This window comes from Python bivittatus, unplaced genomic scaffold (assembly GCF_059951505.1).
Source record: "Python bivittatus isolate LINGU-HERP-01145 unplaced genomic scaffold, Pbiv_v1 ctg000580_np1212, whole genome shotgun sequence".
NCBI lineage: Eukaryota > Metazoa > Chordata > Lepidosauria > Squamata > Pythonidae > Python > Python bivittatus.
The window spans coordinates 28,102,334-28,124,107 of NW_028277087.1; the positions used below are offsets into that span (position 1 = coordinate 28,102,334).

At 37.4% G+C, this 21,774-nt stretch overlaps 1 protein-coding gene across 8 annotated transcripts in view; it reads left to right on the forward strand.

Annotated features, from left to right (window-relative positions):
- Positions 1-21,774, forward strand: part of BEGAIN (brain enriched guanylate kinase associated) — a 150,640-nt gene that overhangs the window by 77,558 nt on the left and 51,308 nt on the right. For all 8 annotated transcript variants that reach the window (XM_088149834.1, XM_088149835.1, XM_088149832.1 and 5 more), the window contains 2 exons: positions 966-1,127; positions 4,765-4,831. In XM_088149834.1, coding sequence (XP_088005960.1) covers positions 966-1,127; positions 4,765-4,831 — 229 coding nt within the window. The remainder of the gene's footprint in view (positions 1-965; positions 1,128-4,764; positions 4,832-21,774) is intronic.

Sequence of the window (21,774 nt, forward strand, 5' to 3'; positions counted from 1 at the left end):
CTGGGAGAGTAGCTCCAACGATCCCAGGAACAACATCAGAGCTCTCTGTCCAGAAGAGTGTGGTGCTAGGAACAGCCAAGATACTGCCCAGATCCCTCAATCTCCCAGGCCTCTGGTAGAGGACTCAAGATTGAGGAAGACACATACCACCCAGAAGAGAGGGGAATGAGTATGTATGTATGTATGTATGTATGTATGTATGTATGTATATCTGAGAAGACATGGATTTCAGGGATTTCAGCTAGTTTGGGACTACTAGTTATTTATTTATTTACAAGATTTATAAGGCCACCCAACTCAAACAGTGTGACTCTGGGCAGCATACAGAATAAAAACAAACAATAAACCAATGAACTCCCCCAAACCATATAACATTTAACATCTACTATATATAAATATAGAATACAAAATAAAAAATAGTGACCAAGCAACAAAACAGAATAACCAAAACTAACAGTGGACTATAAGAATTTCAGTCCTAAACATCCAGTAGGTATCCAGTTAGTGAGATCTACTCTGAAATCTTAAACTTTCAATCCATAGCAGGAACTTTTACTTGGCCCCATGGTTTTTGTTTGATTTGTGCAAAAGATCTTAGTTCCATGTATTTGTATCTCCAATTAATAGCTCTCAAATAAAAGGCTAATTCACTAGAAGACTAATGGCCACGCACTGGAGAGTTATAGGTAGTCAGAGTAGACTGAACTGAGTGAAATGGACCAATATTCTAACTTGGAGTAAAGGTGTTCATGTGTTTACCAGCAAATTCCAAATACAAACATTGATAGTGGCTTTCACTTTCTGAAATAGTGCTCCAGAGGATGACAACTATAATTCAATATTGAAGAATAATCATGAAGTTCTAATATTTGTTACATTATGTAAAGCTGTACAATTTATGTGACCATATCTGTCACAAGGCTCTGTACAGAGTTGTTAATCTGTTGCACTCTTTGTCCTTCTAGCACGCTACAGGAACAGAAGGGGGAACTCTGTAAGCGTCTTTCCTACACAACTCACAAACTGGAAATGCTTGAAACCGAATTTGATTCTACACGCCAATATCTTGAAGTAGAACTGAGACGTGCTCAGGAAGAACTTGAAAAAGTGACAGAAAAGCTGAGACGGTTTGTTTTTGAATTCATTGACATTACAGAAAAATAAATTGCACAGTTTATTTTATTGAAATATCAGAAATGTGGGGAATGTTGATATCCATTAAAAATTAGAAAGGAAGTTCATTGAAAAATGTTGACATTAATTTGTAAATCTCAGAGCTGAACTAACAAAATGGTCAAAGGATTGGAGCATCTCTCCTATGAGGAAAAGTTACAGTGTTTGTTGGGAGGAGGGGGGACATATAAAGTGGGATATGATCAAGTTATGCAAAATTATTCATGAGCTGGAGAAATAAAATAGGGATTTTCTTCTCTCTCTTCTCTCTCATAATGCTGGATCTTAGGGCCACTGCATGAAGCTAATAAGAGAGATTACACAGACAAAAAGGAAGTATTTTCTTTTCTAGTTTGTGGGTTACTAGTTGACCAGTAATGGAACCAAATGCAGGACTAAATAGATCTTTCACCTGATCCTGTTCTTCTTACTCCTTCAATAAATATTTAAATGTGGTCCTTTTTTTAACCATTTGCCAAAATGAATGAATGAATGTCAAAAGTAGGAAATAAGTTTAACGTCCCAATTATTTGTTTCAGATTAACAATATAGTTGTATGTATGTATGTAAAAGAATAAGACTCACTGAATTCAATGGAATTTACTTCCAGAGAAATAGATATACAGTTGCAACTTTGCTGGTTCCTTACAAGAAACACCATGTTTCCTTAATAAGCATTTGTATTATATTTCTCTGTCTTTCACCTGTAAATGCCAAGAAAGGGTGAAAAAAAATTGTCCCTACGGCAAATTACCGATACACGTAGGAATCTCTGTGGCACATTATTAGAATGGCTATCGTTATATATTGAATCTCTAAATCAAGGTATGCAGCTTCCTGTAAGAGATTGTGGGAAATGCGGGAGAGGCCGTTGAATGTTTATTTCAGAAAAAGAAGCTCAGTCCAGCTACTGAAATAGGTGGGGAAAAGTGTTTCAGAGAAACTCTGTCAAATTAACTCCCTATAATTGTGGCAGGGAAATTCCTGTTAGGGTTTTTAAGATTCTGTATTAACCTCAGACTAGTATTAAAGAGACCTAACTAAAATCCATGTCCTTCTTGCTTCCTTGGGAGCAGAGGCCACACTTAAAATCCAATGAGGGCTGAAAGGAATGAAGTATCTAATGTTTTCAGCCCATTTGGCAAGGGCTTGTGGAAGGAGACCCTCACAGGAATTCTTAGTAGTTTATTTCATATTAATCTGAGCCTGTACTAACTATCCACAGAAGCTTCCTTTTGACCTTCTTATATGGACCAATTTTTCTTCCTATCGGAAATCAAAAGGGTTAATTAAGCAAAGGGTGCTTTAAGCCTCTGCAAGACTTAAGGCACCCACTTCAGTCTTTCAAATACACTTCCCTCAGAAAAAGAAGGCCCAAAGTGATCCTACCTGTCCACAGTGGATGCCTCAAAAAGGATGCTGTGGAATTGCCTGCAGCCTGAAAATTACCTATATTGTAAGCTTTATATATGATGGTGGCAATTCTCATAATAAACTCATTAACATTTTGCACCATCCTTCACCAATACTTGCAAGCCAAAATTCTCCATCCCTATTTAAAAGAGTCATGGTTTAAACCTGAAAACATTTATATTCAAAGTGTGTTTTACACTAAACTACCGTTGCATTCTAAAATACCAAATGAGAAGGCCATCAGTGAGGCTTTCTTTGCAGTACTAAATGGAGCTTAGGCTAAAAGCTGGTAGAAATCTGATCTTTTCTCTCTTACCTTGCATCCACTCTGTTATTAACAATAAGTATGTTTTCTCTCTGGTTTAGAGTGGGGAGGGAAATGAACGTTGGTTCTGAGCAAACAGCAAGCACCATCTGTCCCAATTCATACTTTTAGGGATTATCACCTAAAAAAAACTATTCCTCAAAATAACAATAACATAAGCAATATTTTTGTTCTACCATTTTAGTTTGAAATCCCTTTCATGTGCCTGCCAGGGGTCTACAATTTTGTAATCTCCCATCATATTCTACAAAAATTATTTTTCCTTGTTACCAAAAAAGAAATTTCACAGCACTAAGCAATTGGAACTAATCAGATTTTTTATATATATTATATTTTTTCAGATTGGATGTGGAGTTTATATTTGATTCTGGATCTCATCCCGTAAGATCCCCAGTATCTCATCTTTAATTCAAATTAGTTTGCTTGGAACAATTTCTGTGGAATATATTTGCATGGTTTTCCTCTCCCAATCACCATCCAGAATTATTGCCTTTTAATACCAAGAAGAATTACCAAGAGTTTCTTTCCTTTTTTTAAAAAAAAAAACAATTATGCTGAATTATCATTTATCAACAGAAGTTAGAATTTTGTTCTCCCAGTGTTGCTCTTGATCCATTCATTGTGTCTTGTTATATGTTTCTATCCTTTCCAGTTGTTTATAGAAGTTTCTTACTGTTCTGCTACCATGCCATTCCCCCCCCCCCGCCCCACAATTTATACTTGTCGTCTTTACCACACCTCAGGGATTATATAATATATATAATGATACCATGAAACCATTTAGCCAATCAGATTTATTATTTGTCTGTTTAGTAAATTTAGATGGCCACCTATCTCATAATGCATGACTCTGGGTGGCTAACAAAAACAAAATAAAACAGGATAAAGCAACCAAAATTTTAAAAAACAGCATAAATAGCATAGAATAGCTGCTGAGAACATTCAGCGTCACATCATAAAACAGGCTCACCCATACTGACAAGGCCCCAGGCTAGATGGAAAATGCCTTGTGAAAGGCCCGCAGGGTTGGGGCAAACCTAATCTCAGGCAGGATAATATTCCAGAGGGTGGGTGCCATGGCAGAAAAGGCTCTCCTACCTGGGTCCACCAGTTGGGACCCTCTAGCAGACAGGACCCAGAGCATGTCTCTCCTGTTGGTTTTTGATAACATCAGATGGACAAAGAACTCAGAATAAGAATAGAAAATGCCCCCATCCTTGACAATCTATCAGAGAGGAGCCATTCTCAGAATGCTTTGTCCCTCTTACTTGTAGGGAATCAAAAGTAATGATAAACACTGTCTCCCCCTTTTATTTCCATGAAGCTAAAGAATGTGAAAAGTGCCCATACACTAGGGCACTATTGTTCGTCTAATTCAACTTCTTTTAGATTGACTGTGTGATGTTTCACAACAGCCTTTGAATTTGCAACACAGTGAGGAATAAGGAAGCATAAGTAATCCAATCGTTCTGACAGGTTCTTATTATTGTTTCCAGTTTTTTTCCTAACTTTGCTCCCAGGATATAACAATAATAAAGAATAATATACATGTTTCTCTCCTCCCTTCTCTTTTACTCTCACAGCTATCCTGTGAAGAAGGGCTAAGCTCAGAGATACTGTTCAGCCCAAGATTGGACAATGAAAGCTCTGTAATTGAGTGGAGATTTGTTCCTGTATCTTCCTGGTGTTAGTTAGGCCATTACATCATCCTACTTTTCAAATTTATGACAGATAAAGTACCTATCTCACATACAAAGGAACTAAGTTGCAACTGCTGGTGCAAAATGAAGTTAAAAACTAAAGTACTGAAAGTGCAAAGATATGTTAATTACATAATTTCCTCTTTATTTTAGGATACAAAACAATTACCTAGCCTTACAAAGAATTAATCAAGACCTAGAAGATAAATTATACAGGATGGTAAGTACAGGAGGCTGTTATATGATTATTAAGTAGACCTGTACGATTCTTCAGTCATCTAAGTTGCTGGAGTAAAATGACACTGAGGAATCTTATATTTACACTATGACAAAGCAACTCAGAAGTAAGCCTTACAGTACTGCATTATGACATCTTCTCTAATAAGTGTGCTTACAGTTGCAGTCTAAAGGTCTGATTTCTTAACTGGGTAAAATTTTCTGCTATTCTGCACAAATAAAATTTTCTTGTATAATGAAAATTCATCCACTGCAACAGGATGAATTTAGGAATGTTTTAATATAGTCATTTGATGTCCTAATTGTTTGCCCTCTAATAATGAACTCATCTGGCATCATCCTACAAGGGAACTGCTGCAGCTGTTTAGAACCTTTTTGCAGGGGGAAATCCGAACAGGAGAAAATTAGAACTCAATATCCCCAAACAGTCCAATGATAACTGAGCATGGAGCAATCACAGAATATAGTGACTGTTGTGGGGAGAGAGAGAAAGAGAGAAAAATAAATAGAAATTCAAGTTTGAAATGGAATGGAGTTTTCTGGGAATAGGCACGTCCAGCTGGCCACACTAAATGGGATTACTATTCACCGCAGTGTTTTGTTCCATATTTACAAATAAAGTCCATATTTATTTGTTCCAATTACAGAATTAATGTTTCAGTAGGGAGGTGGATAGAAAGGAATTCATATACAAGAGTAAACTCTTGCTGCTTCAGGGCAGGGAAGCTGTAGATTAAATCTCATGAAGATGTGTCTTAGCTACATTACATAGAATTTTGCGTGCTCAGGCTGTCGCTTATTTTACAATCAGATAATCCCATCTTTAGTCCTTGCAAGTCTCTTGTGAAACAATTTTGATCAGCAGGATTGGGGAAATACTTCCTTTTAATGATCTTGAAGGAGGCTGCTTCTCAAAGCACAGAGTAGTGGACAATGCAAATATTTATTTTCTGATGCTTTACAGAATACAAGAGGATACTGTGACCCAAGGATCTCACTGTCTAAAATCTTACACAAAGCTAAAAGATGAAAGCAAACCAAAGCAAGGGCTAAATGGGGAGAGGATATGTGATTATTCCTATTGCACTTATATAAGGCTTTATAGAGTTGCCTTTTCCAGAGTGCCACATTCATAGTGTGTTAGAATTACAACTGCCAGGATTCCCAGCTGAACAGGCAATTCTAGGAGTTGCATCCAAAAATATCTTGAGAGTGCCAGGTTGGCAAAAGCTGAATTAGAATATAGAATGCATCCCTTGGAAGTCAAGCTCCCAATGCCTAATTTAGTCATAAAGTTCTCTCATATTCTTAAGTGAGCGACCAGCTATTTTTCTCTCATAGTTCCCTATCTATGAAATAGATGTGACAGTGATCTTCTCTATTGTTTTGGTGCATTAAAAAACAAATGAATATTACAAATCACCATATACTTTTCAAGGAGTTCAGAAGACTAGAAAGAAAGGGGTTCTTTGCTACAAACTATTTCTCCTAAAATTTATTCTCTTTTATTTAGCATAAGGTGCTAGGAAAAGTAGATGTATCATGCAGCCTTGCTCCATTAAAAAAGATCATTCAAAATTGGAGACCCTTCTTCAGAGTCTCCAGTTGGTGAGGAGGAGAAACCCTATCATTTTTAATGGAGTAAATCTAATTAGTACCCTCTAAGGTTCCTATCGTGCAACTTTTTGATATTAAGTTAGGTGTATCATACCTGGCCTGCAAAAACCTGGATGACCACCAGATGGCTATTAGAATTTTCTCTAAAAATCCCCTCAATTTCTGCAGTCCAAATATGATAGGACTAATTAATTGGAAGTGGTACAGAGACTCATTCATTGCGTGTGTCATCAGCCAGGAGGTGAATATATTTATAACTATATCTATATCTATCTATATCATCTATAACTGTATCTTATTATATTGGATTATATTGCTTGACAACTGTATCCCCAACTTGGGCAAGTAATAAGCCTCTCCAACATGACATCCCATCAGAGTGCAGCTCCAAAATGCCTAGACAGCATCAGGTTAGGGAGGCTGCTATATTTAAAATTCTGAAATTGATCATACTTTAGAAATGAGGTCTATAGACATGTATGTGCATGAGTGCATGCTTACATATGCATTTCCTGAATAGTAGGAAAATGTTTATACTGCAATGGGTGTTAAATGTAACTTGCCACTAGACCACCTAAGAAAGGTTCACACATTTTTGGCTGGCTTCCTTGCGTAGTGCAATGTTTCTGCCTTGTTCTGTTGATTTGATATGGAAGACCTATAGCTCTGTATAAAGTTGGTCGTCTCATGCTTTTCATAACTAATGGAGCAGCCCTATGAAGGTTTAGAGCCTAGTCCACTGAATTCAATAAGGTATGCTTCCAATACTGCAGGCATGCACATTAGCTTTGGGAATATTGATTAGAGATGTGATACTGGCAGGGAAAGACTCAACCTTCCCCTTCTCCTTGCTGATTATTAAGAACTTTATTATTATTAATATATTCAGAGAAAACATGAAGGACTTATATTGCATCTATATGTTTCTCTCTCCATTATTAATAGCAGATCTTAGTAATTTGCTGTATGGAATCATCTAAAGGAAAACAATTAAATTCTTCTCCCCCAGCAATGTAACACAAATCACTATCTGTGCCCCATAGCTTACTTTGGCAACATAAAATAAGTCAGAAAATGTGTCAGATTTAGTTGTATATAACAACTGTATTATGCAGAAATTGGTGTAATTTCTACATTTTTAGGTGTTCTTGCACTGGGGTTGAGGAAGCCAGTTGCTTCTGTAGTTATTAGTAGATGTCTCAAGTCTTTCACTGACATGGAATACTTCCAGGAACTTGTAGAGATGATTTGTCCCTTGCCAGAGAAATCATCCATGGGTTGCTAACCACAACTAACAGTAATTCAAGGTAGGAAGTTCTTTTAGATATTCTCTGAATTGTGTGGGAGAAACCAGGGAGGCAATTACAATCACCCCATTGAGAGAATATCTATTATTAAATGGTTTGCGGAATTGTAAAGAGACCTACATTACTACTAATAAGCATGAAAGACTGCCTTTTAAAACTATTAATCTAAAAGTGAATGAATACTGCAGGTGTAGCTTTTATGAAAGTGCGTATTTTTAGACATTTGACATGTATTATGCATACAGTGATTATTATGATTTGAAAAGGTATTTCTGAGCCAGTTTTATTACAATTTTAAAATACTATAATGTTGCTTTGGTATTTTTAATTTCTTGGTTAGTTACATTCTTAGTTTCTGATTTCATTTCTTACTGGATTGGTCTCTCCTGTAGATTAATGCTGAACATGCCACCTGCCATCAGCAATTTTATATAATTTACAGTATCTATATTTGACACATAATCACAGCTTTTTGAATTACCTTGTCCAGGGGTGTGACAAATTTATTGCAATGACAAATCTCTGAAATATTTTTTATGTATAATTTTATGGCAGGATCCTACCTTCCTAGAGTAGATGTATATTATTCTTATGAGCTCATGCTCATACTTAAAGTGTTTTTCTCAATAAAGGAAGATTTCAGCTCATAGTGCCTTATCAAATGCCATTGCCCATTCTTAGAAGTGGGAAATACTGTATGTCTAGTCTATATTTAATATGACTTTGTTATATTTCCTGCTGATAACTGCAATCCATTGTATCTGGGATTACCTTTTGTTTAGAAACTTCAGCTGATTCAGGATGGGGAAGTCAGGCTGTTGATTGGAAACCTGCTATAGAGAACATGGGCAAAGACTATTGTAGCTGCCAGTGTATTTCAGAGCAGAATTCAGCAGTTAGGATGCATGAAGTTCTAAATGGCTGAGAGTGACATTACCTGATAGAATTGCTTCTCATTTATAAGCCTGCCTTCATGTTAAGAACTTTCAGAAAGACACTTCACCCTTATCCCATTCAGTCATTAGGAAAAAGAGTGCATGGAGGGAATATGGCTGAGGATATATTGCAGATCTCAAAATCATTCATAATTTTATAACAGCCCCAACCATTATGGGCAATGGGGAAGCATTATGGGAGTTGTAATTCAAGAATATGTAGAAGATCATTAGATGCCTGCCCCTATCATATCATCTGTACATAATAGTCTGTCCTCAGTTCTTTCTCACCTGTGATGCAGATTGTGCTGAGAGATAATAGCTAGACTAAATCCTATGAGCTCCCATAGCTTAGAGTAATGAACATGGATCTCCTCAATCCTTGTCCAACATTGTAACCTTCAGAAGGTACAATACCTTAAGTATTGTTGTCTGTGGGACTGGGCATTCTGAGGAAGCCTTTACTCCCAAGTTACCTGTTCCTTAATTGCCTGCTACATCTATTGATTAGCCTCTGTCCTCTCTGGGCTTTCAGAGAGCTTGAGCCTTCCCCACACCCCCTAGGTCAGATGCAGAGTTTTGTGTCTCACTGTAACCTGAAGTTGGCTTCCCTTCTTCACAGATTCTAAACTCTAATTCCAAGCTATGAGGAGCCAGCTCCATGTCTAATGGGTAAGACTGGACTTCAGACAAGGACTTGCTCCCATGGGGACATGATATATACATGCATAATATATCATACTATGTTTCTTCCCCTGACAGCCAAGAAGTGACACTGATTGAGCAAAATCTGCCTACTCATAGAGGAATGCAGCTGCACATATTCATTAGCAATTATGTGAAGTCCTTTCTTGTGGCTTCTGAATGCAAAAATGGCAAAAAAGTGTTTTTGCCATGGGTGACACAGCTAGGGTATGGCTGTGATGGTGGTAGGGGAACAGAACTGGCCCACATGATCCCCACAACTCCCATCAAGCACCATTTCAGTATGGGAGTCTTTGGGAGAAACTTCCTGTTTCTTCAGGGCTTCCAGTTATAGGAAATTGGAATTTAATTAATTAATTAATTAATTAATTAGTATATAATGGGAAAGTGTGCGATGGCATTAGTTTCTTCTTCCTGTGCTATAGTTGTGAGGCCTAAGTAACTTCCACACTCTTGGAATTTGGTTCTTCCTTCTTTTTCCCATGAATGGTCAGTGTTTCCACTTGCCCTATAATTTCCACTTCCTATTAGAAGAACTGACAGTTGTGTGTTTTCCTCCACAATCTATGGATAAACAAATTATGATTTAGCCTTATATGTGACCCTGGCTAATGATTCTGATTTTTTATTATTATTCTGTGGGGCACCTTGGCTTAATTCTTTTCTTTTCTTTCTTCTTCTTTTTTCCTCCTCTTTGACCCATGGCTCTACTCTCTTCCCCCACTCACAAATGAAGTACACGATCTCCTCATCTGCTTAACAGCAGATACAAAATTCTGACTGATTAGGATCATTAATGGCATCTAAATATTCTATTACATTTTGAAATATATCCATGCTGTTTCTCTTGATTTGCATACTTACATGTGTTTAAAAGCCAATCAACCTGCCATTTCAGCAAATATCAAGTGCTCTTAATTCTCATGATTCTGAACGGCAGTAGCTTTTCAAAATTAAAATAATGTCTAGTTCTTTCTTGCATGTTTTGCTTTTCATTATGGAATGCTTGAGAGCTATATAAAAACGTTTTTGTTTTCCTAGACATTTTAATTTGTTACTATATTTAATGTTGCTTAAGGGTTTAACAAGGGGAAAGAGTATTTGTAAGATTTTATTTTATTTGCTTGTTATTTCAATTTCCATCTACTTGGTACTAGATAATTTACTTTTAAACATATTATTCTTTCCAGTCCTGTCAGTTAAATTTTAAGAAAATGAATATTACAGAGACCTTTTTATTGTACAATGAGAAAAACTCTCTTTGAATTACATTTTCACAAAAATCTTGGTACATCTTCTTCAACTTGTCTACGCTCCTGAATTTCTTTCCAAAAGGAAGAAAGCTTTTCCTATGTCGCCATAAACCACTGAACCATAAACCATTGATGAAGAACAAAAATTGAGAAAATGAATGACATAAAAAAGAAAGGAAGAGAATTGCTGTGGAGTTTTATTAGAAGGGAAACTGGAATGGGAGGTAGATCTACCAGCTGTTTCCGCTGGTGACATTTATCCTCATAGACATTTTCTATAATTAACTCTGTTTAGTGCTGATTTAGTACCATTATAACAGAAACAAAGAGTATTTGATCCATTGCCAACCTCTTCAGTGAAGTGTCTCAAGCTAGATTACTCACGGCTTTAATGTCTCCAAAAAAGAAAAGGGGAAATCATGATCTTTAAACTTCTTTATCAATAAGGTTGCACAAACTCATGTCCCTGTATATTCAGAACTCTGAAACCAATGATTCTGGTTCTTCTGGTTAAGCTCCATTGACAACTGCAAGTCTATGGAAGGGGAGCTGGATACAAACCAGACGTAATATTAATGAATGGAGCACGAGTTCCAGGTGTTCTCCCTACAGGAAGCTCTGAATAGGCAATTCAGCTGCAAGAGCTGTGCATATGAATGCAAACCATTAGGCACCCCTGGTCAAATTGGACATTTCAATTAATCTCTAAGTGAACAGAAGCTGACATGATCTCTACATAGTACTAACTTAAACATGACATCTGTATGGCAGGAACAGAAGTTTGGATACTCTTTCATTCTGTACTTTGGCAGAAATAACAGCCTAAACTTTTGCATGTAACTATCCTCAATCTATCAAGCATCTTGTTGGGGGGCGGGGGAGGGCTTAATCTGGACCCTCTGTTGGGTTGTGCCTATTGTTGCTGCCCAGACAAGCAATATACATCCCCATGAGGGAGAAATGCTCTTTGTTACATACACAGAGAGTAAGATACCCCAGTCCCTCCCTCTGCTGAGAGAGAAAAAGGGGGTATTTTTCCATTTAATACAAAACCAGAAATAGCTTAACAGAAAGGAGTGGGGTCCCTGAAGACTCTGATAAAAAGTTGGAATACCCAAAAAATAAGGGAAAGCTCAGAAAATTGAAGCAAAGGGAAGCAGATATGCTTCAATGAGTCTTCTGTTTTCTAGAGAAATAGATAAGAACATTCTAGTCAGGAATATGTACTAGATTGGTTGATTTTTGGTTTTCAGTGCTAAACCTTCATTTTCTCCCAAGAATGGAAGGAAGGGTTGAATCATCAAATCACTCATCTCTATCTTTACACAGCCAGAAGGCTGCAATGTTGAAATTATTTTGCTTTTTGCATTTTTATATTTTAAGACAGCACTGCATGTGAGAGTCCTGTCTCACACACACACCAGGGTTAGGGGGTAGATGGAAGATAGATGGTGGCAGGGCAAAATACCAAGCCACTACCAGAAAATAGGATTGGGGCCTGGGCATGAAGGTCCACAGGTTTCTGAGAAAGGACGTTTGAGCCTTCAACCTTCCACTCTTTAAGCTCAGCTGGTATGCTATAAACCCAGATGTTAGCAAGACAGAAGCATGCTCTGAAGGAAGGAGGGGAAAATGTGGATCTCTAGATCAGTGTTTCTCAACCTTGGCAACTTTAAGATATGTGGACTTCAATTACCAGAACTGCGCAGCCAGCATGGCTGGCTGGGGAATTCTGAATTGAAGTCCACATATCCTAAAGTTGCCAAGGTTGAGAAACACTGATCTAGAGACAGCTAAGACTACACTTCCCATCATTATCGACTGTTGGCTGGGGCTACAGATTTACCATCCCTGTCCTAGGGATTGTTCCAGTGGTCACAAATCTCCTTATGAGTAGTTCTGGCAGCACCTAGAGTAACTGGATCCAAAGTTGATAATTGTGATTTGTAGGGGTCTCAACTCAGTTTTCTTTTGCATTGGATTTCTGTAGTTTGACTATGCTCCCAAATGACTATATAAATTTGTTAAATAAATCATTGCCATTTGGGGAATATAAAGTCCCTCCACGCTTCTTTGGTGCTCTTGTAGCAGGGATGTGTTGACAAGGCTTTGTTAGCCCTTTTCTTAGGCAGTAATGGGCATGGCTTAGCTCATGGCAGGCAATCCGTCTTTGCAAAGTGTCTTTTGTGCTGCCATGACTTGGGCAGGAAGTTCTCCTGTGGAAAGCTTTGCTTTTTCAGCATTTTTTCCCTTGCTCTTCTTCTTGGAAGACTAATTAAGCAAAACAGATTAACCAGCTGGGTTTCAGTGTCCCCATGACGTGGCTAACTGAGTTGAAGTCCACTTATCTTAAAACTGCCAACAGTCTGATCTAAAGACTGTTAAGACAACACTTCCCATCATTATCGACTGTTGGCTGGGGCCACAAATTTGCTATCCCTGTCCTAGGGATTGTTCCAGCAGTCTCAAATCTCCTTATGTGTAGTTCTGGCAGCACCTAGAGTAACTGGATCAAAATTGAGTGCAAGACTGGGTTGGTTTGGAGCTAAATATAATGCTCATGTCAATTCAAGTAGGTAAACGTTGCCCACATCAACATACTATGTTGTGGGTATAGGCCAGAATGTCACCACCAGCTTCTGACTTTGCTGTGTTCCTAAGTTATCCTTATGTGCTGCAACCTTGGCTCTTCAGTAATAAATAACTGTACTTAGTACAATTCAGTAATAAGAAGTTGTAGCCATTGCGGGAATATAATACCCCATGTTGTAAAATGTGACAGAAATCAAAGTGGTTTTTAAGCACAGCATGCTACAAAATCCTGTATGTGCCTCTCTCCCACCCCACCTCCAATTTTAACATTTTCAGATAATATCTGGAATGTTTATTAAAACTGTCCTTTAGCTGGCTGTGATATAATAGAAAGATTGCTTTATGTGGAATAGCTGTAACTGCAGCTGCATAAAGCTTTGATAGAACTTTAGGATGATCATTTCAAATAGGAATCAATATTTCTAGCAGAGCTGAATCCATATGTCGCATGAACCCTGAGATGATGGATTGAAATAAATGGCATCCTGCCCCAAACTCTTACATCCCAATAGTTTTGAAGTTCCAATTTTATGGTGAAACTATCTGGATAGGATACTACTATCCTTATGTTTGCATAGTTGTGGCATTGTAAATGCGAGATTATCATGATCTGTCCATCTGTTTATTTGACAAAATCTTTTTACATGCATTTCTATAATTTCTACATATAGGATTATGGCTTAGTGATTAAACTAATTATGGCTTAGTCCTGCTTCATAGACAGCTAGCTGGGATGACATCAAAATGACAAAAAGTGTAATGATGCATCCTTTCATCATGATGTGAGTTCTGCCTTTTGTACTTGTGCCATAATGTCATGGGGCCCATTTTGTCATTTTCCCCCCTCCTCCACAAATGCTCATTTCCTGCTTATATAGAGGTTTCTGCCACAAACCACCAGCTCTAGTAGCCACAATAACAAAGCAAGAATGCTGTTTGTTTAAATTGAACTTAGTGAGATATGGACACTCAGTCATTATAGTCTGATTTATGGTTTAGTGTGTTGTGTGAACCCAGCCACTTATGGTTCATTCCGTAGACAATTGATAAATAAAGCATGACATAGTTCAGTGTTTTCAAACTTGGCAACGTTAAAATGTGTGGACTTCAACTCCCAGAATTCCCCAGCATGCTGGCTGGGGAATTTTTGGAGTTGAAGTCCACCCATCTTACTGTTGCCAAGTTTGAAAAACACTGGTTTAGTTGGATATATGTATGTGGCTCTAACCTTTGGTAAGATAAAATATTTAATCTCTTACTGGAATACTATTGTTAGAACAATAGTTAAATCCTGGAGCTCCATGGACCATTTTTAATATGCCAGGGAAGGCTCATTGGAACAGGTCTGTATTATTGGAAGTAACAATATGCTAAAATCTATCTTCCCCCCCCAAAATTTTTCTCTCTGAAGAAAATATCTTCTGTTTTCTACCTCATCAATTTGAAATCTCTTTTAACTGTTTTAAAACCAAATTTATTGCTGCAAGGTGACAGTGGGGGTGCTGTTGGTTTGGTATGTATGAGTCCATCATGCTGCTGCAGCCTTCAGGTTGGTCTTGCTTCTTATTTCCAAGTCACAAGAAATAATCATTCCACTTTATTTGGTCTTGAGTGGACCTGCTTGGAATATAATGGCCAGTTTATGGTTACCACACTTTAACAAGGATTCAAAGAAACTAAATCAGATTCAATGAAGGGCAACAAAAGTGATCAGGGGACTAGGTTTTATGTTCGATGAAGACAGACTGAAGGAACTAGGAATGAGAAGAGAAGACAAAGGGGAATAAAATAGTCTTCAAATACTTGATAGGATGTCACACTAGAATAAAGTCAAGATCTGCTCTGTAACATTTCAGACTGCAGGACATAAATAATGAATTTAAGTTACAAGAAGGAAGATTCTGATTTAATGATAGGAAAAGCCTCCTAAAAGTAAGTTCACTTTGACAGTGGAACTTGGTGCCCAGAGATAATTGTGAAGTCTCCTTCACTGGATGTGTTTGGCTGGAAGTTCAACAGCAGTCTATCAGAGATGCTAATGGCTTAAATAGCCCCTTATTTCTATCTCATTTCTATGATTTTTTTGTCTTACTATCTGAAAAAAGCCCATGGAAAGAGTTCCTGCATGATGTCTTCCTGTGGGATTTAATTGAAATCTGAGCAGGCATGCTGGCTGCAGATGGCTAGAGAGATTATTGTATAGTGAAGGATAGAACACCTACACAAAACAACAGTCAATTTGTACCTAAGTAAGTTCAAGTATGAGTGTTCCTTGAAAAATTGAATTGTTTTCTATCAGACTGGATGGAAAATATTCTTTTGACATTGCAGTAATGAAAAGCTCTGATCAATGCTACTGAACAGAGTACTGCAAGGAAAATCTGTTCTTAGCTATGCCATAGACACAGGGATTATTGGAAATCTATCCCCTCCTAATAATGTATGCCAATATTTCATTTTAATGCCATTTACTGGTCAAATTCATACTGGCTTATTTTTATAAATGCAATACTCAAACCAGTTCTTGCTTAAATAATTTTCTAACGTGTTCTTTCCCAACCTGTGGGCTTCTAAATGTATTAGGGCTACTACTCTCTAGCAATCATGGGAATTAATGTCCATGACTGCTGTAGGATTCCAAAGGAACTTTGGAAATAATGAAACTGGACTACAGGCAAACTCAGGTTCAACAGTTGAGATCATCACTGCTACAGGTGCAAACACTTGCCCCCTATCCAGAGTTTAGTTATACTGAGCATCAGTATCAAGTAGTCAGGAAGCTATCATTATAAACTGCCTACAGTGCACTGAAAGGATATTTTATCAGGATATTGTTGAAGTGCAATGGAGGGTGGCTCTTAGAGATAACAGTAATGTTTGCTAGATTGCCACAGATATCAAAAGGGGTCCAGCAAAGGGTCTCAATGCTCTGTGCCCAAAAGCAAGGCAGTGATGTTTATTTCATAACCATAATTCACTGTTTGTACAAACTGGCATCCTCCAGTTGCGTTGGGAATGTTTTGGCAATGTGGGATGGGGATTCTGGGAGCTTCAGTTCAAAAACAACTTGATTGGACCAATTTAAGGAAGGCTGTCATAGTCAGTCCTTTCAGTATATAATTGCAGTATCCAAATATGGATTGATCATAGACAGACATGTCAGACACCTTTTATAGGGAATGTTATTTGAAATTTCAAACAGTAACATTTGACAGTTGTTTAACGTGCACATTCCCCATTCACATTATGCTGTTATTATGCTGTCACACAAGGGATTGTCAGTTGCGTATGCAATTCAGTACCCCTGACCATTAAATAGGAGCACAATTGAAAAGAGAGGATTTAAATAGAAGCAATGTTGTGACTTGACTTCATAGTTGAGGTGAGAAATATACTAAACCTATAATGATCTTATTATATCTACCTCATTAATTAACCTTTTCAGAAATCTGATTTATATGTAAGGACTTCTAAAGCCAAGGTCATGGGAAATTCTGGGACTGCCTTTAAAAAGCTGAAATATCCTCCAGATGTGTTGAGGTTTCATATCTGGAGGGAACCAGCTTGAAGAACGCTGTTTTGAGGGATACTGTTATGACAAGACAGAAATAAGACAGCGCTAAGGTGTACTTCATTTTATGTATGAAATGCATAATCCAGATTTCTTCCACACTACCAAGAGGGTATTCTGTACTGAGTCATGAGTGCTGGAATGCTGCTTAGCTCATTCTACACCAGATGGAGGAAGGAGAGAGGGAATCAGATTTTGGACAGCCTCACTGGAAAGTTAGCAGAGAACAGCAAGAAGAAAACTCGATCAGCGTTTTTCTTTGTGTTTTTGTTTGTTGTTGCTTGTTTATAGAGAATTCTTGATTGTTTATTAATGATACTATTTTTCACATGTTTGTACTGGGTTGTATATTTTTGTCATTGACCTTGTTGGACCCTGCTCAGAGTTTGCCAGGATTGGGGCAGGCTGTAAATCTTATAAAATAAATAAATATTTTTGTACACGTGACTATTCAAAAATGGCACTCCAAACCTATAATTGGAAGCAATATTATCCTCTCACGTGCCATACTTGTACTGAATCACATCTTTCCTGACTTCTATCACATGGTTTGCATGTCTGCTAGAGCTTAGAGGGGGGTGCCAGGAAAACAGATTTGAGATAATCATAGACTTCCGGTTGATTTTCTGTAGACGAGTTCTGACTTTCAGTTATTGATACGGTAACAATAAATTGATACAGAAATAAATGAAAGTTGGGATATTCAAGACTGGAATTCATTGTATTTTTTAATAATTTTTATTGAGAATTTTTACTTGAATAAAATAAAAGAAATATATAAGAAGAAAAGAAGTAAAGAAGAAAAAAAGAAAAAGTGCTAGAAACAATACAGTTAAAAGGAAAAGAAAGAAAAGTTAATTAAAGAACTGACTTCTGACCTTCATTACAGCAATTACAGTCAAAATTATTATACCTCCTCCCTCTTTAACATAACCATAATCCCTTCATCCCACTTTTTCAATCATCCAGTCTAAAAATCATCATTTTAGCTCTTTCCATTTTCAGCCAAAAATCCAAAAAGGTTCAGTATTCTGCAAAAGTACTTGTTATTTTATCTTCCCTTGTGTTTATTTCAATATATCTCCATTTCGTATGTATAATAATCTTACTAGCCAACAAAATAGTATCTTTTTCTATAAATTTATGTCGTAAACAAATATATTCTTCTGGAGTGATCCAGTAGTAATCCTTCCTCCCTTCTATAACTTTCACTCCCTTTAGTGATAACCGTTTTTCTTTATTTCAGATTTGTAATCCATAAAAGGGAAGTAAAAAATAAAAGAGAGGCTTTTTTTCCCCATGTCCATAAACTTTAGTCCCTTTCAGCACTCCATACTTCTGTGATCACGTGATCTTCTCAGAACTTCATGTTTCTCTTCTTTCTCTACTTATCTCTTTGTTTAACATAGTCGGCCAGTCTCTTAAGCTTCCTTAACAAATTTAAACATTCTTCTTTTCCACAGAAATACATATTACCTGCTTATTTATTTCAGAAATAAATGAGGCAAAATTCCCCATTTAACTGTACCTTTAATCTGTTTTTTAACCTTTTCATTCCAAAATCCTGGTAAGCTTTTTACATTTAATTCTCTTAAATCTTTGTAACTGGTTCCTTCCTTTTCACTTTAATCTTTCCTGGATTGAAGATACATTCACCCAGGTAGCTTTAAGTGCTCTGCCGCTCTGAAGATCTCTATACACTCTAAATTTGCTCCATTTAAATGTGCTTTAGAAAGTGGATCAGGCAGACCCAGTGTCCTTTAAATAGGCTTCCCACGATGCTGTGAGCATGGTGTCTTCTTCTGCAGCTCCTGGTGCTGCTCTACTCACAGGTCACCTGCAGGCTTCCTTGTGAGGAGCTGCCCTTTCCCCCTCCCCTCCCCTCCCCTCGGAGCTCATATGGATGATCTCATGGCTTCTCCTTGTCTGGAGAAGCTCCGTTAGCCCAGGCATACCACCCAGCTGTCGGTCTTTGCCTTTGCATCATCCCCGCTGTTTCACTAAGACATGCTAGTCTGTCATGTTTCTACCTGGAAGTTCCAAGACTGGAATTCATTGCAGAAGAACAATGAACTCTTCCATTCTAGAAAAAAATGTTCTTAGGCATAATATGTAGTTACACGCATTGTGTTAAGCCAGATTTTAATTATGCTTGTTAAGTAAGTGAAAATGGCTTGTATAATAAGTCTGGGTTTTGGATTCAAACAATATGTAAACCAAAATCAAATAAATCCATTATGACTAAGATCAATATTTGAATCAAGCAAATATCTTTTACTTCTGAAGTATAGTTAGGTTTATCCATTGTGCTAAGCTACAATGGGAGGGGGTTGACATGATGTGAGAATCCAGCCATTATGGTTTATAAACCATGGTTATTGCTTAGAGTGTATGAACTCAGCTAATTGTGATTTATTCAATAAACCATAGCTAAACAAACTGGGTTAACATGATTGGTGAATCTAGCCAGCTTATATTATCTGCACCAGGTTCTGGTGTAAATTTCAGAGTCCTGTTGAAAATAAGTCAATCTTGCAAGCCTGAAATCTGCTTATTTTCTGCTAAGCTGTGACAATGTGTGACAAGATTGCTAAACAAGAATCAGTTTCAGTAATTAGTGAGACACACATTTGAACTGATTTGCTGACCAGTCCACCCTCATTATGCTGAGCACATGCTAACTTTCTTCTAGTGGTCAACCAGCATCCCTTCTCATTAGTCAAGTTCACCCTGGGAGATTTTTCAATAAAGCAATGATCCTAATTAAACTTATTTCAGTTAATTTGAGTATGATAGTTTTCAGATTATGTTCTGGGATGGTGTTCCAAAGGGAAATTTTATGTAGGTGACTAGAAGATTAATAGGTAGAATTCACTGCAACACAGCAGTGTCTAAGTGCATCAATGTACTGACCCTTTTAACGTGCAGAGGGGGAAAACATGAAACTTGCATAATAGTATTGAGATATTCCCCTGTGATTTACTTAGGTCAAACACCTGCTTATTTCAGAGTACACTGGGAGCTCATTTAATTTTATTTCATTCTTTACATTAAAATAAGAGAGTTTTTCTGCAGGCCTTAAGAAACCTACCATACTAACCAAAGATTTATGTTTTATATCTTGTATTTATAGAGGCCTGATATTTTATGCCTTGAATTTTGTACTGAGGAGGAGATATCCACTGGCAAAGTAACCACTGCATTAATTTTGCTGTAACCAGGATGACAGATCAGGGGAAATGATTTTCCCCTTGAACCAGCAGAACACCCCGTGTATAGGGGATAGAACCTAGCCAACTTTAGTTGATCTCAAAAAGTTAAATTGGGTTTGACTTGTTCAGTATTTAGATGGGAAGCCCTAGGAAATCCAGGGCTTTAGGCTAGATTGAGGAGTTGAAAAAGATTATATTTCCTGAGACTACAGCTTGGGCAGTCTTATTTTTGCTGTGTTGAATTGCATTGTCTCACATTATCTTGAACAATCTTAATGTAAAGTTGCCCCCAAATGGAAGGAGAGGTCCTAAAATACACCTCAAAGTTTTTCCTTCATTGTCCACACACATTGTCCACACACCTAACAAAGATTGGGACAAAGCATATCTTTTGAAATGGCATGAAAGAACTTGCTTCTTAAGTAGAACGTAACAAATGCCTTGTTCATGAGTAATGCAAACCTTACAGATCAGGTCAAAGACCTATCTAATGCAGCCTTCCTCAAATGGCTTTATGACTTTGGACGGTGAAAGCTGAATTTAACACTGTTCTCCATGGGAACTGCTGGAAAGGTGTCCATGAAGCTTTGCTGTTCCTGTTTTGCTTTTCTTGGAGAGTGGAAGACTGAGCTGAACTCTAAATCTATCTCAGGAGGTCTCAGTGTCAACAGGCCAATACTTAAGTCTGAACTCTCAGGATTTATTAGTCCTTGGACAAAGGGTTTTTTTTGGGGGGGGGGGGGAGTTCCTGACATACAATGAGGATAAATATAATTTGGGTGTTATTTCAGAATTCTTTCTCTCATTTTCATTCTTGTTCCTTAACAGACCATTTCATCTTGTTTTCTGGGAAGTCTACCAATAACCCTCCCACTATTGCTTGCTTCCTAGTAACTTGTATTCCAAGGCATACTTGCTTTAAAAGCAAGAAAACCCAAGAAGAGCTGTATTGGATCAAACCAAGAATGATCTAGTTATGCACTTTCTTCCCACTCTCTCTCGGACACCCAAATGCAGGACGTGAACGTAATAGCGTTCTCCAACTTATGCTCCCTCTGATTCCCAAAATGTAATTGTTAGGAGTCCTTAATAGTCTTTCATGACTTTGTTTCATTCCTTTTAGAAGCCACATGAATTGGTTGGCCATCACCACATCTTGGGGAAGCAAATTCAACAGGGAAATAGTGTACTAATAAATAATATTTTCTTTTTGCCTGTCCCCTCCTTTAGTTTCATTGAATGACTCTGGATTCTAGAATTAGGAGAGAGAGGAGGAGAATATTTCTCTGCATCCACATTCTCCATAATATGCATAATATTATAATATGAATGTTGTATTCCATTGAGATGAATAATTGCTATGCACATCTTTTCTTTCATGATTTAGTCTTTTCCCCGATCTACTAATTTCTAACATGGAATGACATTTGGGTCCTTTTTGTTTTGAGAAAGGTAAGCAAATGGACATAGGAGAGACATCGATAACATGACACTTAGTATAGAAAACTCTGCATCATCAAATTATTCTGAATGAGAGTTTCAGGAAGGATCAAAATAAATGCCACTTCATACAGCACACCTCTTTAATAGGGGATTAATGTCTAATGCTATCCAGAAAAATTATCCTGTATTTTTTCTTTCAACTGCACTTTGATTTGAAAAATGCGTGGACTATGGTGTTGATTCATTAGTTACAAGGTGACCAAGGGTTGTGTGTGAAAATCCTCTCTTTCA